Raw genomic sequence first — 14,548 nt, forward strand, 5'->3', positions numbered from 1 at the left:
CAGCTTATTTGAAAATCACCTTCAATTATATTTAGGTTTTAGCAAAATTCTAAACTGCTTCTAGCTGTTGTGAAGGAGATTCTGAATATAGAAGCAAGCTGAGGTATATTCATTCTCTCTCTTGCACACACACACACTAAGAACCCAACCACACAAAACATATCTGGACATGTCATTTCTGCTGAAACTAATTTTCAAAACAAAGCGTTTAGTAAGGATTTATAAGTTTTTAACAGTAAGAAGTAAACATGGGTCACTAGCTACTCTATTACATCCCTGATCTGGGCATTTATGCAATGGATAATGAATGAAAATCAAACCTTACCCATTTAGGCATTTTCCCCCCATCTGGATCATGATGATGGTATTGTAGAACAATAACAGTGACAACAACAGAAAGACCAACAATAATCATAGTGCTGGCAAAATACTGAGCTGCAAAATAAACAGATAATTACAGCAATATACTTTAGCTGATATTGCTTTGTAGCTGTTATAAGGGGTGTTTACATACATGCATAGTGTTAAGTTCTTTTTCCAGCGTAGTGGTACATGTGCTACTTTAGGCACTTGTGACAGATTTCTCAAAAGCAGAAAGAGCAGCCATTAGTAATTGTAGTAGCTAGACTTTAGTAATTGTCCTTGTGGAACTGAGCACCTGCCTTTTCTAAGCAACCTTGAAAAAAATTGTTCTCTCATTTTCTTTCACCAGTATTGTAGAGGCTGGCTAGTACTTTTGAAAAGTTTCACTGTTTGAGCAATTACAATGGGAAGATTTGATCATGTTTAGCTCTGTATTCCTAATGTCTGGCCAATTGTGTCAAAACTGCAACTTCTTCCATGGAAAACTTGACTCCCTTACAATTTCCAAAAATACACCAACAGGTTCTCTATTTTGTTCAGAGCAGAGAACACAGAAGTTGTATAGGAGACCACACCCATCAGAGCATTTCATCAACTGGCAATATTTTTCTAATTCAATTGCAGTAGGCGATTTGTACAGGTGGTAATTTGCCTTACTGCTGGCCTTCATGCAAAGTCACTGCACCTCATTTGACAAAACATAAAAGTGAGTATATGCTATAGTTAGCTTACCGATTAAGGGCACAGAATCAGATGTTGCTGGCATAATTTCAGCCACAAGTAACATGAAGACAGTGAGAGACAATAAAACTGTTATACCTGAAAGATAAACATGAAGTATGAAATCAGATCAGCAGCTTGTAATTACAGGGCAGAAAATGTATCTGAAGGCATGCTCTTTGCAAGATGCATTCCCCCTGTTACCCTTGCATTAGTAGGTACTCCTATCCCTTCTTGTACTATCTCAAGTTCAGGGTAGCAGTGCTGCCAAACTAGTACCAATGCTTGCACAGACATATATATTTTTAGATCCTTGTAACTGTTCAGCTTTTATCACCATTTGCTAATTAGCTGAGGTGAATCAAAGTAATTCTTCCTGCTTGTTTGCTTTAGAAACATGGTGTGATTTTGAGTATTTGAGCACATGACACTTGATTAATTGGTGTGGAAGCTACAGGTGGTGTAATGCATAATATTCCTGAAAAACAGATCTGCTGTCTTGGACAGATTTTGATATCTTTTGATACTAGCTGTTGGGTTCTGCACATGGCTATGCCCGAGCAGTCTTGACTGTTGATTTTTGGACTTTGACTTGTGTTGTTCAGTGATGAGTTCCCATCTTTTTTGAACAAGGCTTAGCTCTTTTCTCAGGACTAGTCTTAAATAATAGGGAGTCATTGTCTGGTGGAAAAGGATTTAGGAACAAAGAATCTTAAAATATGGGGAAGGACTTCTTGATTAGGGAGGCTACTACTCAATTAAACCACATGCTGGAGAAATGTCAATTTTGTTTCTACCTTTTAACAGCTACGTTCACTCAGTAGAAGCCAGTGCATTTGCAGTTTTGTATGAGGCAAAAAGTTTCATTAAATATTTAACCTCCATCTTAAGGATCAAGTACCTAAAATCATCAGATTTGTTTCACAAACCAATACTTTAGTTAAAATTCGCTATAAAAAACAGAATAGTAGCAGTTAGAATTAATCTTTCTGAGAAGGCACCATAGGCTCTTAGTACAACTCACTATTAAAAGGAAAAATTAAGAATTCCATGTTAAAGTGTTCAAATGCGTATTTGTAAACTTAAGCTTTACTCAGTGAACGTGGGATTTTTCTTCAGCAAATAAATGTCAAAAAATGAAGTCCTGCTTCTTAAGGAAGGTAGTTGGGAATTGTCACGCTTCTGTTTGGCTGGCTGGAATTTCTCCATTTCACAACTTCAGCGTACCCTAACCTGAGAGCAAGGGTTAAACATCATACAGCTTCAGCACCAAACAGTAAAAAGAGCTCATGAGCCAGAATAGGTCACACAAGCGATTCCTCCTTGCCTACTAAAAAAACTTTAAAAAGGACAACTTCTTTTGGCTTGGTCATATTTAAAATATCCTATTAAGGATTTACCTAGTGAGATCTTTTCTCCCGAGTCTGCTGGAAGCAGAAAAACTAACAAAGCAAGTGACGATATCAATACACAAGGAATAAGAAGATTGAGTCCGTAATAGAGAGTCCTACGTCTCATAGTTACTGTGAATGTTACATCGGGGTAGGGTTCTTTACAACATTCATAAAAACTCTCAGTTCTCTTCCCAGGAACTCCTGTGTAGGAGGGAAAAGAAAGAAAACCAGAAATTAATATGAATAAACTGTATATTATGTAGCGATTATTTTTAAAAAGGATAAATGTAGCTTTCTAAGTTTTACTATAGGTAAAACTTTAAGCTTAATTACCAATTAAGTAATTTTTCTCAGATAATAAAGATACATACTGAATTCAAGCAGCAGTTTTGTCACCTACTTTTTTATGTTGATTTTCATCTTACCTCTGTTCTCAGAGATTCAAATGCCACTAGCCTAGGTCATTTATTAATTTAATTTCTGTCTTCATTTTCCAATCATTATTCCATCCCTTTCAGCAGTGGAGACAAGGCTGCAAGTTCACAGTATAAGTAAGAAATCAAGAGCTTACCTACTAAATCCCACTCTCCATTTGAAATATAGCCAGATATATCCGCTTCTTGCATTTGTAAGTCCAAGGACCAGCCTCCATAAGTCCAGGATCCAAATTTCAGGTTACACTTCTGAACATCAAATGGAAACCAGCGCACATCTATGTAGCATGAGCTTTTAAATATGCCTAGATTGGATTTTAGACAAAACCACTTAATTTAAATGTCTGTCCCACATAATTTTATGTACCTCTTGAAACCAGACCTTTTTCTACATCGTGCACTCTTTTTTTGACTTGTAAAGCATATTTAAACTCAGTTGTGTCTTGACATGTAAATAGCAAAAGTCAGTCATACAAAAGGGAAAGAACTGCACTGCTAATACACTGATGTTATAAACTAATTTTTGAACTACATTTCCATTTTGGCATGTAGTCGGAGATTATTTAGAGAAGAGCTCATATTTCTAGATACTGTATTTCAGTAACAAATGAAGCAGAATATGGAATCCGTTCCTCCTATTTCTTTTACTGAACAAAATAAGGAATCCTGAAAGATTATTTGCTGCTTTACTAGATTTACATGATCTTGATTTATTCAGGAAAGCCAGCTTCTTATTTTTCACTTGTTGAGTCAGGCCCTGGCATTTAGCAGCTTTCAGAATTGAATTGAAAAACCCCCACCAAATGGAATATCTTAAATCAAAAGAACAACAGGCAAACCCATAAAATCCTCTGGGGATCTTAGATGGAAAAAACTAATTTGTCTGGAAAGCAGTTGGCTCTATTGCTGTAGTTTCTAAAATTTAGATTCTAGGAAGAGTTGATTCTAAGAATTATACTGAGTTTGGGAACAGAAACAGAACTCCACTGATACATATCCAACAGTCAGCAATATATTTCTGATATCAAATAAATATCAAATACAGACTACTTTTACACTAAAAATTGTTGTGATGAATCATGACGTGAATCACTTCAAATAGAAGATACATCCAAGATGTTACTAAGCATCTTATTGTAAAGTTCACATATTAATAGAAAACAGCTAAATCAATGAAATAAATTTTTATTAAGAGACATTACCATGGCTTTAATAAACAATGTCTTTTTACATTAAGGGCTTTTAATTTTTATATTCTTTTCTGCATCCACACTTCTGAAATTGTGCATTATGAAGAATTTACATAATTGCAATTAAAAATTTATCTCATATGGTGGTTTTCATACAAAAGTGTTAACCATGTAATGCATGATGCATCTAGGCTTAAAACTATCAGATGATGCTAGCTAGATAAATAAAATATCAGAGAACTGATGCTAAATTTGAAACCACACCATACCATACATATTTAGTCTGTGTTATCAAAATTTATGACATGAAAACAGCCTACCTGGTGGCAGATACTGGCAATGTCCTGAAGAATTGACTAAAACATTAGTGTGAAATGTAGCATCAAATCTTTCATCAGCACTAGAATAGGGTAGAAAGAAAATGGGTTAAATGCTCTTTGACTGGCTGAAGAATATCTGAAACATATCCATTCTTCATAAAAGGATTATTTCCCCCCCCCAAAATTGACAGCTTTTCTCCTGTCCCCAGTTTTCTATGGTCTCATAGTAACTGGCCTGACACTATTGGATGTGTTCCCGGTTAACTACTGTAAGTGAAGGTGAGCCACCTCGTTCTTGCTGCTCACCTGTCCCACTGCATTCGTTACAGTGCCTTGGCTCTGCTGATCTCCATGCAGAAAGTAAGCACTTCTTAAAAACTTCTCAGGTAACTACAGGGAAATCTGTTCTCTTACTCTCTACATTAACAGCAGCTAAGGAATACTGAGGAGATGAATACTCCGGTGCCTCATCCTACCCCTTTGCATGGGTCAACACTATTACTACATGCCATACATAAGACTGTTTAATGCGGCTCCAGCCTTCGTTATCTACTTCAGAACCCACAAACCGGGTTCAGCAAAAGAAAGAAACCCTCTTAGAGGTGTCAGCGTAGTGGTGCTTGCCAGGACAGTCCTGGTGTGCTGTTCTCACACGTCTCTAGAAAAGAATCATAATGTTACTTGGAGAGTGCTTCAAATTATGAATTGGCAGCTACTGCTAAGGAATCTCTCAACTGCATGTGGCACTATGACCCAGGAATTTACTAGGCATTAAAATTTTAAGAACTTCGAGATGGGAAACAAGCTATTTTCAAATATTTAGATGATGAAATAAAGACTATTCCCTCTGAAAAGTTTAGTAAGTTTGATGGCTTAAATCACTTTATGAAAGATGTTTAGAATACTTAGCATTGCAGTGGATATATACTCACACAATATTGTGCCCTATTTCACAGTTCCCATTTACTACTGCAGGTTTTTGTGGTCAGATATTACAGATTCTGATCTATACATCCTTTAAAGTTTGGGACTTAGGTGTTCAAGAAATTGCCATAGTTATTGAAATTGGTGCTGAGATTAAATTGCACAGAATATACTAGGAACATACTGGCAGAGAATGATCTTTGCATCTCAAAATTATTTCAGGAACTGCTGTGTTGAATTCATGTCTGATGTCTGTTGGCTCTGATTATAGACACAGGCTCCTTTCTTGGGCTTTCATTTGTGCAGGGGATAAGCAAAATGAGACATAGGCTACTGTATTTTGTTGTATTGTTTGTAGTTTCCAGACAGCTTGTGGGGACGGACTGGCACACAAGGCAAATACAGTGCCAGCTGCTCTGGGGCAGGGCAGAGGAGGTCGCATGAGCCTCAGGGTCTGGCTTCTTGCTGCAGTCTTTGCTTTCATTGACCTAAAAACCTGTGTTGTCTCTAGATTGATTTGAACATGTCAGGTCTCTGACATCTCTTTGCCTATTAGTGGTTTAGTATCTCATAATTTTCTAATCACCTTCTAAAACATCAGAAAAATACAGTAAGAGTCTGAGATGGGGAGAAAGTGAAATATTTATAATTCTAGCAGAAGATGAAGTATAAAATGGTATATTTTTCCAGCAGGAAAACCTTTATTGAAATATCCTTTCTAAAAAAGAGGACTTTAATATTTGATCTATTCTCATGCAAATTTTGTATCTCAGAAGCTAAAATAAAGCGATCACTATTTTAGTCATCGTTACTTTGTATTTTATTTTCCCCTTATGTATTCAAAGAAATTACATTTAAAAAAATATCTGAACTGGTCTGTGTAATATGCAGACAAGAAAAAATTAAATCCAAACAATTACTTGCCCATCTGGAGTTGCACTTTTTCCTGTGTGGAGCAGAAGGCTCACAATGTTGAAAATCTTTGCAACTATTTAATTTGAACTCTGAAGACAAGCAGAAAAGTCTAAATATTGTGTATGTAGCATGAAAGAATTCTAGCACTTTAAGGGAAAAAGGCAATTCAATTCTAAGGCAGCTGAGCTAATGTAGGCCACTCTCCTTCAGCTTCACAGCTCATGGCTGGATTCTCTGAATTCGTGTTGCAGCTTCTCTTCCAGTTGGAGCACTAATTGTTCTCCCTCCTCATCTTGGCTGCCTGTTTTCATGACATTTATAAGAAACTGCTAAATCTCTACTCATTGCACTGCTAAATTTATCAGAAGTGGATTCAGAGGATATTGGGGAAAGGGGCAGCAAGAAAGATCATACACAAAACATATATTCACACAGGCGTGAGTGTATACTTGTGCATAAGTCTTGTTTCCTTAGGAAACCATACTTAAAGTCCTGCAAAGGTTTTTATATTAGACATAGACAAGTAATTGCTTTGACTTGAAATTAATAATGGGTACATGATGAAATCAAACAAGTAGTCAAATTTAGAACATAAAAATATCCATGCCACACAAATTACTTGTAAAGTGGAAATTAATGACTAGAAATAAAATTTCTTAGCCTTCTAGGCTAGATTCTGTTCTCTTCCCTTCGAGTGGAGGGCAGTTAAGCACCAGAGGGTTGTTTCTAAGACCTTGCTGCTGTTTCTGGTAATTGGCAAAAATAAAACTTTCAAAAGGACACAAGTGATCAAGGAACCTAGGTTTCATTCCCACGTGGCTTTGCCTTTCATAAGACACATTCTTAGAAGAATATCAAGAGGGTACTCAGACTCAAATATGAAATTCTTTTTTTCTGAAAAAGGAGCATATGTGCTTTCCCAAACTGATTGTTTTTTGAAATGCAGTGCTTCAGCTGGGAATGCACCGAGTAGCTACGTCTTTGCTTGATGAGACTGGACTCAAATGTAATGATAGAAAACCATTTCTGCTACATTTCTTCTTCAGGATATGGCCACCTGAAAGCAGATACTGACTGCAGTACATCGGGATGACAAAGCTGTACCTAGCAGATATAATCCCACTGGGACCTATCTGGAGAATCTCAGGTTAAAAAAACTGGAAAACTGAAATTGTTAAAATGAGACATAACTACCAGAATTTTTGTTATTCCATGAAGTACTGAACACTACATGGTCATCTGGAAAATAATACCACCAGAAATGAGCACTTCTAATAAGTCTAGTAAAACTAACAAAGTGGTAACACAGTCAATCCTGGAATTTGTACACAGGCCAAGATTTTCTTCCCTCAGAAAAACTACAGATGAACTGGCCCTGCTCTCTTCACAGTGTAGACTGGTGTAAAATTTAATACATCTTCCACAAGTTTCTCTGCACTAGGCTGCAGCAAGATGCGTGAGGACTCAAGACATAGTGAAACATACATTCATTAAAACGAAAAGTGAATTTATAGTTCATTAATTTCTTTGTAACTGCAGATGCATGTCCCTAGTGAAGTGTATAGAAATTGAAAGTATCTATCTCAAAATACCATGTCACTGTACGAGAACAGAGTAATATTCCCAATGCAATTTCATACAGGAATAAGAATTTGTTTTAAATAGCTTTGCTCTCTGACTAAACTCTGAATAAGATTTTGGATTAAATGGGTGTTCAAAGTAGAAACACTATAGAATAATTACTTCATGACTATGCCATAGCTAACAATCCCAAGATGCAAAAACCTATATTAATAGGAAAGTAGTGTTTTCAGTTTTTCAGGTTATTAAGTTACCCTTCTCATTCTATAATGTGCTTCACCTACAGTTAGCACGTATGCATTAATATTACTAATTTCTAAAAAAATTACCCTTTCATTTTGGATATACTTACTTACACGTTGAAGCATAAATCCTTAGACACACTGAAAGTCTCTCAGGTTATGTGATATATGTGAGGAAGAATATTGTCATAATTTATTCTTTTGGAAAACCTCTAAACTGCTGTTGTAGAGTACTAGTTTTATGGCATACACAGTGTATTATTCATCAGGAGAATGGAAACGAATGCATGATTTGTCGGATTCTCCCAAGAATGATGTCATTTACAGAATCAAGGTATCTAGGAATAAATGCTCAAGAGAACAAATATGCATTGAAAAATACAGTAAGCAAGATTAATGTTGCAAAAATACCCATGCATGCTGCTCCATTTTGTGTACAGAGCATTTGAAAGGTTTTTTAGGCTGGTGTATGGACAACTGAAATACTAATTGCCGTGCTTAAACAAGAAGTAATCTTGACAGGCAGTTACCATAAGCATGGTGAACTCTAGTGGGGAACACCTCAGATCATTTAGTATTAATTGTACCTTTGAGAGGAGCACTGCAGTGTGCTGTGAGCAAAGCAATAACATAGACCCTAAAGAAAAGCACTCTAAGTGGCTGACAAATGCAGTCACTGGGTGCTGTTATCACGTTACTACAATTCAACGACACCTGTGACAGTCACATTGATCATAAAGGTGATCATCAAATGGCAAAAGGGAGCGTAACTGCAGCTGACATATTGGGTACAGCTGTTCTCTAGGTCTTGTTGCAACAACAAGCAGCTCCTGAAGTGGGGAGGGGGAGTCAGGTTGATAGGACAGCAGGGTTGTCCTCTTAGTGGCACATGGCAGAGAAACAGAGAAAAAAAGCTATCAGGAAGACAAAAGGTTCATGTCAGCTGCATGGGCAAAAAAACCCAATGTACCCTGGCTACCACAAAAGAGCCAGTGCAACACGTCCAGAGCAGATGTAAGGTCTTTCCAGCACTTGAGGAACAGCACACAGGCCCACAACAACTGCAGAAAAAGGCAAGTTGTTAAAGAGCAGGCAGCTCTCAGTGCTTTTATTTTTTTAAACTGAATAAATTCCACAGTGGGCACTACCATATAATGGTGCAGCCAAAGAATCTTCCAATGTCAGCCAAAGGTTCTGCAGTGGATTGATAGCCATCTGTCTGTCTCTGAAATAAGCCCAACTCAGAACAGATATGTTGAAGAGGAGAGCAGCAAATATTCTAGCTATTTTTGTAGCAGGAAGAAAGAGTGACACCAAAACTGGACATGGGAAAATGCAAACATACTTACTGGCATTTACCTATCCTGCCTCTAGTGAAGTAGAGAAGAAGTCAAAAGTCAGATTTGAATTCACCAGTCAACATTTAGACCAAACAAATAATTTAAGATTAATTAAATTAAGATAATTAAACAAATTATCTTTATTAAGATAAATTAAGATAATTAAACAAATAATTATCACTACCTGTACTATTAAACACCACCAGAAGAGTTTAGTTTTCTAATCATCTCACAAAACCCAACTAGAATTGGTGGTAGGGAGGATGTAGTTGTTTGTGTAGTATTTGCAGATATGACCTTCTGTTGTGTGAACAGGAGATTGGTAATTTTCCAGTATTCCAAAAACCTGGAAAGTTTTAGAAAAGTATTTCAAAACCTAGGCATTTTGGTGAGATGATTATGTCATTTGCCTTGCCTTATCTTTGCAACTGGAAAGGGTGCTAGATAATCTTATCTAGGCTCCCTTTCCCATGAAAGGTTGGACCAGTTGAGCTTTCAAGGTCCCTTCCAACCAGGGCTATTCTGTGATTCTATAATTCTGTGATCTTCTCTCCTTCCCCCCACAAAAAAAAAGTGTGTCCACCTGTTATAGAGAAGAATATCTGGCTTCCAAATCAGTCCATCAGGAAAACGGACAGTCTTCACTCCTGGGTATTCAGACACGTTCCACTGTAGATAATGATCTGTCCAGTACTAAGACATACACAGAAAAAGTAAGTTAGGTCATCTCATCCACTGGTTTACTGTAGTTCTCTAGGGACTGGATAGCCTGAAACAATAGGTGTTCTCTTGTTAAAGAGATACTATCTAGCTTCAGGCAGTGAAATGTTTGGAAAGGGTGACTTAGGCCACCTAGATCTCAGTGGAAAACATAAAAATCTCATTTTCAATTCACATTGCAGTGCACATAGCAACCTATAAAAGATTTGGGATGTTTGCTGTTTATTGTTCATGCTGTCCCAGGTGTCAGTTTGGGATAGAACAGATTTTCTTTTAAATTAACTTCAGTTAGTTTATCTTCATAGACAACTTTGTTTTCTGTTGTTGGAAATTCTCAGGTTGTAATAACTTGATTATTGACATGAGGTAGAGCAGCCAACAGTCACTGCTGGCAGGGAAAACAACTGAAATGGTAGAACAGTTAATACTAGCATAGGAGGCCTTAGCAGCTCCTGTGGCCTGAAGTTAGGCAACCTCTGAAGCAGGTGCTCAGCAGCACTGGCCCATAAGCATCCTCCCTGGCTGGCGCTTAGGGCACTGGAGGCATCCACCCTAGGGACTACCCATGCTCCGCTCAGCCCATCCTGACTGCCAGTATAGGCAGGGAGTCTTCCGCGGTCAAACCAATAGGGGTTTGACCTGTGTTTAGCATTGCTAAATCCCAGATACTGTCATTGAAGCATATGATCGTCCACAGTCATGAACAAAAGCACTGCCCCAAACTGCAGGCAGCGGAGTATCATGGCAGCTCTAGCAAGCTGGTTTCCTCCTGGTGTCCGGAGAAACACTAGCACGAGCTCCTGTATTTTCCTGAAACTGAGGCTGTACTTCACCCCCTACTAAGCAGATGACTTGTCAGGATACAAGGATGCTTACTGTTGTGAGCAAAAGTTACAGATAAGAAGTAAAGGTCATTTTGTTTCACAAAATTATTTTTTCTTATAATTTATATGCTTCATTATATTGTGCCTCTATCTCCATATTATGTTATTTACCTTAACTTCACATAGCTGCAGGCATCACATAACTTAATGAAAACTCCAGATTTACAGTGCTGTTGCAATGCCAAATGTTAGTCTTTTAAATGTAAACTTTGAAATGGGTGAGTCCTTCAACAGTCTAGTGGCCCTTGTCAAAATCTTTGACAGATGTTAAGGTCAGAAGAAATTTCCAATGGGTATTGTGGAGGTAATGTTATTGATCATTCTCATGGGGTATTCACATCAAATTGTTTCATATAATTCCTTGCATTACTGTCACGGGCAAGTTTCAGTTTGATACACCAAACAAATCCCCAGTTAGCCTCATGCTGTAGGTATTCAAATTCATTCTTGTACCTCTAGAACAGTGTTTGTAAATGACCGCTTTGATGCATGCAACACAGCTAATAGCATTCATCACACATCTTTTGTAAAGCTTTTACTGTACAATTTCTTGGCCTGTGCATTCATATTTATCTCATTCATTTTTTACTATGAATTTGTAGCCCCTTGTCACCTGAACAAATGATCTGAGTTGTGCATTGCTTTTTCCTTTTGCTTTATGGATAATAGTTTTTACAGAAATCTTAAATCAGAATATCTGATTGGCTCTGTTCATAGTTTTTTCTTTTCACTGCGGGCTCCATTCACAGTTTTCTAATTAAACTATGTGTGTTGCTCACGCCCATCTATACACAGCTTCTATAAACTGATCAACTGCTTCTCATCTTTTTTTTCAGAAATATTACATCCATATTTACAGTAAATTGTTTTACATGAACTTCCTGATAGACAAATATGTCACTATCTTTTACCACTTCATCTTTGTGGAACGTAGAAATACTGAAACCCTCATGAGCCCTCTATTTTTTACAAAGTCCAACCATGCAAATAAATACAATGTGTGGTTTTGAGACATTTAAACCGGTGGGTTCTTGTTGGCTTAAGGCGACTGATTTTCAGGAGCTGACAGAACAGGTCACTTTCTGAGTAGTGGTTGCAGGGCTGGGGCTGGCAGGCCGTGGCAGCTGCTGCAGAGCGTGCTGCCCGTTGGCTTGGTTGTATGCAGCAGGCACTCCTGTTCATTTCCATCTGAATTGCAGTACAATAATTTATATCAATGTATCCAATTTCTTATTCTAACTTCTCTTAGGAGTTATCAAGGCCAATACAACGTAGCATAGGGTGACACTGAACGATGTAAAGACAGTGCAAAGGGTAATAGAAAACTTCATATTAAAGTCTGTAGTAGAGATAATGTTAAGAAGATTGTGTGGTTGCTCTGTTTAGCTGTGTGTACAAAGTGCTTACCCATCCAGCTGGACACAGGCTGCCTCATTTTGTTTTAACGTTAGAGCTACAATCGCCACTGTAGCTGAAGTACATTTGATGCACATTAAAATAGCAAACAGCTCAGGGTACTTGGGTCAGTATTAATCTGTGTGATTAGGCAAGGCTTCTGCTGTAACTTAGATCAAGTTTAAGACTTTGATACTGAACAGTATTGCCATGCAGATAGTGGTCAGGATCAAAGAGTCTGCATGTGTATAAATACTAGATTTATATTCCTCTTTCTTCCAGGTCAGTTTTTGTATTTAAGTATTTCAGTGACGATTATGTAAAATATATTTAAGATACATCACTGATTATACTCACATATCAAGAAAGGGAGTGGAGAGGGAAATTCAGGAAAAAACTTATTTTGGACCATTTAGCATAATAAAATGACATATGTTTGCCTTAAGCATGTTTTGAATCTGTCTAGTTTACCATTAATAGACAGTTAATATGCAAACACATCTCTTCTTTTTGTAATATGTACACAGACCATGAAGAGTGGCTATATTTTTTGTAGTAGTCAAGTGATCTGCTCATTGCAGTGTTAACATGCTCCACATACAGTATGTGCTAAGGTGAGTAAGTCAAAATAAATACAGAATATATAAAAGAACCAGGAATTTCCTTAAGAAAAAAAAAAAAATCTCAAAAAGGATAAGGATGCTGTGGGATAAAAGAGAAAGAAAACAAGTGATAGATTCCTGAGTATGAATTGTCATCTGTTTTCCTGGTAAGAAATCATAGAAACTGTTGTCATTGTAGCTCAAAGCCAAAAACATATAATATTTGACAGTTTTAATCTTACTGTACAACAAGCCTGTAAAATAACAGGAGCTGAATGCTTCTCCCGTGTCAACTTTTCTTTGTGAATAAATGGAATAGCTGTGCTATCCTTTGTAGGTCATCAAAACAGTCTTTTTATTTGTTTCCTAAGGCCTACTACGGTGCAAGAGAGGTGCTCTATAAAAAATGGTACAATAAAAGAAAACAGAATATATTTAAACTGAATGAGCTGGTTTAAGAAACTGAAAGGTGTAAAGTTTCTGTGGAAACAACATGATTATCCTGCATAATAGAATTCTTCTGTAAACCTTTACTTAACGCAAACAGTTCAGTTTCTGTAACACAGAGGGGAATTCAACTAATGGCAAATTCTCATTCTAGCTCCTATAGTATGGGGTAAGCTCCCCAAATCGCCCTGTCTTTGTAAAGCACAAACTTATGGTAGAAATGTTTTGTGGAAGCACCAGGAGCCCACAGTAGTCAGCATGGTAAGAATCATCTTGTTAATTCTAAGTCTTAATTTAAACTAATGCAAATAAATAACCACTCAAGTCTGAATAAATCTGTGTAGGCTCCTTTGCTTAGGAGCAGCTCTTTCACTAGTTAACCTTTCAGAGAAATTCAAAATACTCTCACAAAGTTCTTGAATATTCTATTATCTATTCCATTTATTAAAAAGTGAGTGAAACTTACTCCTGCCTAGCAATGCCAGCCATGAGTTAATGGGGCAAAGTTGTCTGCTGTGGTATCTAGTGATGGCAATAGTTACGTAATAAGTGAGAATGTGACATACTGTGACAACTATAGCAACTAAACATTGCAAGAAAAGGCAAAATAAAGCTACTGTTTGAAAAATGAACACCCTATGTGAGCAAAACAAACTGGGAAACCAGAAAAAGATATACTGTTTCCAGCTGAACATTAGGAAACTACTGAGATACAGAATTTAGAGAAGTAACATAAAAAACCTCTCATGTTCACAGTTAACTTGTGATGATGACCTATGTTTAAACATTTTGAACAACATGGGAACAGCATGGCCATTTTAATTAAAATCCTCTTACAGTTTCTCAAGGAGATAGGCAGCAAAGCAAGTAGGATGGCAGAGGTATTCAGTGAGGACAGTGGCAGCAGCTCTCAGGAGATAATGAACCTCTTTGGAACAATTTTTTCTCTGTATCAGAAGAACCATCTGATGATTTTCAGAATGCTGATCGGAACAGCTATTACAGATGAAATGCATTTCTTGCATGTATAGTTCTCTTTCGCAGTCAAATGATTTACCACACATAATGGATTTGCTG

The 14,548-nt window shown here is 37.2% G+C and overlaps 1 protein-coding gene across 3 annotated transcripts in view; it reads right to left on the reverse strand.

Moving 5' to 3' along the window:
* The window catches only part of LOC141948310 (neuronal acetylcholine receptor subunit alpha-7), a 44,511-nt gene that overhangs the window by 5,945 nt on the left and 24,018 nt on the right, over positions 1 to 14,548 (reverse strand). For 2 of the 3 annotated variants that reach the window (XM_074880588.1, XM_074880592.1), the window contains 7 exons: positions 10,007 to 10,116; positions 9,433 to 9,453; positions 4,422 to 4,501; positions 3,049 to 3,216; positions 2,484 to 2,678; positions 1,096 to 1,182; positions 326 to 435 (listed from right to left, as the gene is read on the reverse strand). In XM_074880588.1, the coding sequence (XP_074736689.1) occupies positions 326 to 435; positions 1,096 to 1,182; positions 2,484 to 2,678; positions 3,049 to 3,216; positions 4,422 to 4,501; positions 9,433 to 9,453; positions 10,007 to 10,116 (771 nt within the window). The remainder of the gene's footprint in view (positions 1 to 325; positions 436 to 1,095; positions 1,183 to 2,483; positions 2,679 to 3,048; positions 3,217 to 4,421; positions 4,502 to 9,432; positions 9,454 to 10,006; positions 10,117 to 14,548) is intronic. The other variant, XM_074880591.1, reaches the window with a different exon arrangement.

The sequence above is a fragment of the Strix uralensis genome, chromosome 11 (assembly GCF_047716275.1).
Source record: "Strix uralensis isolate ZFMK-TIS-50842 chromosome 11, bStrUra1, whole genome shotgun sequence".
NCBI lineage: Eukaryota > Metazoa > Chordata > Aves > Strigiformes > Strigidae > Strix > Strix uralensis.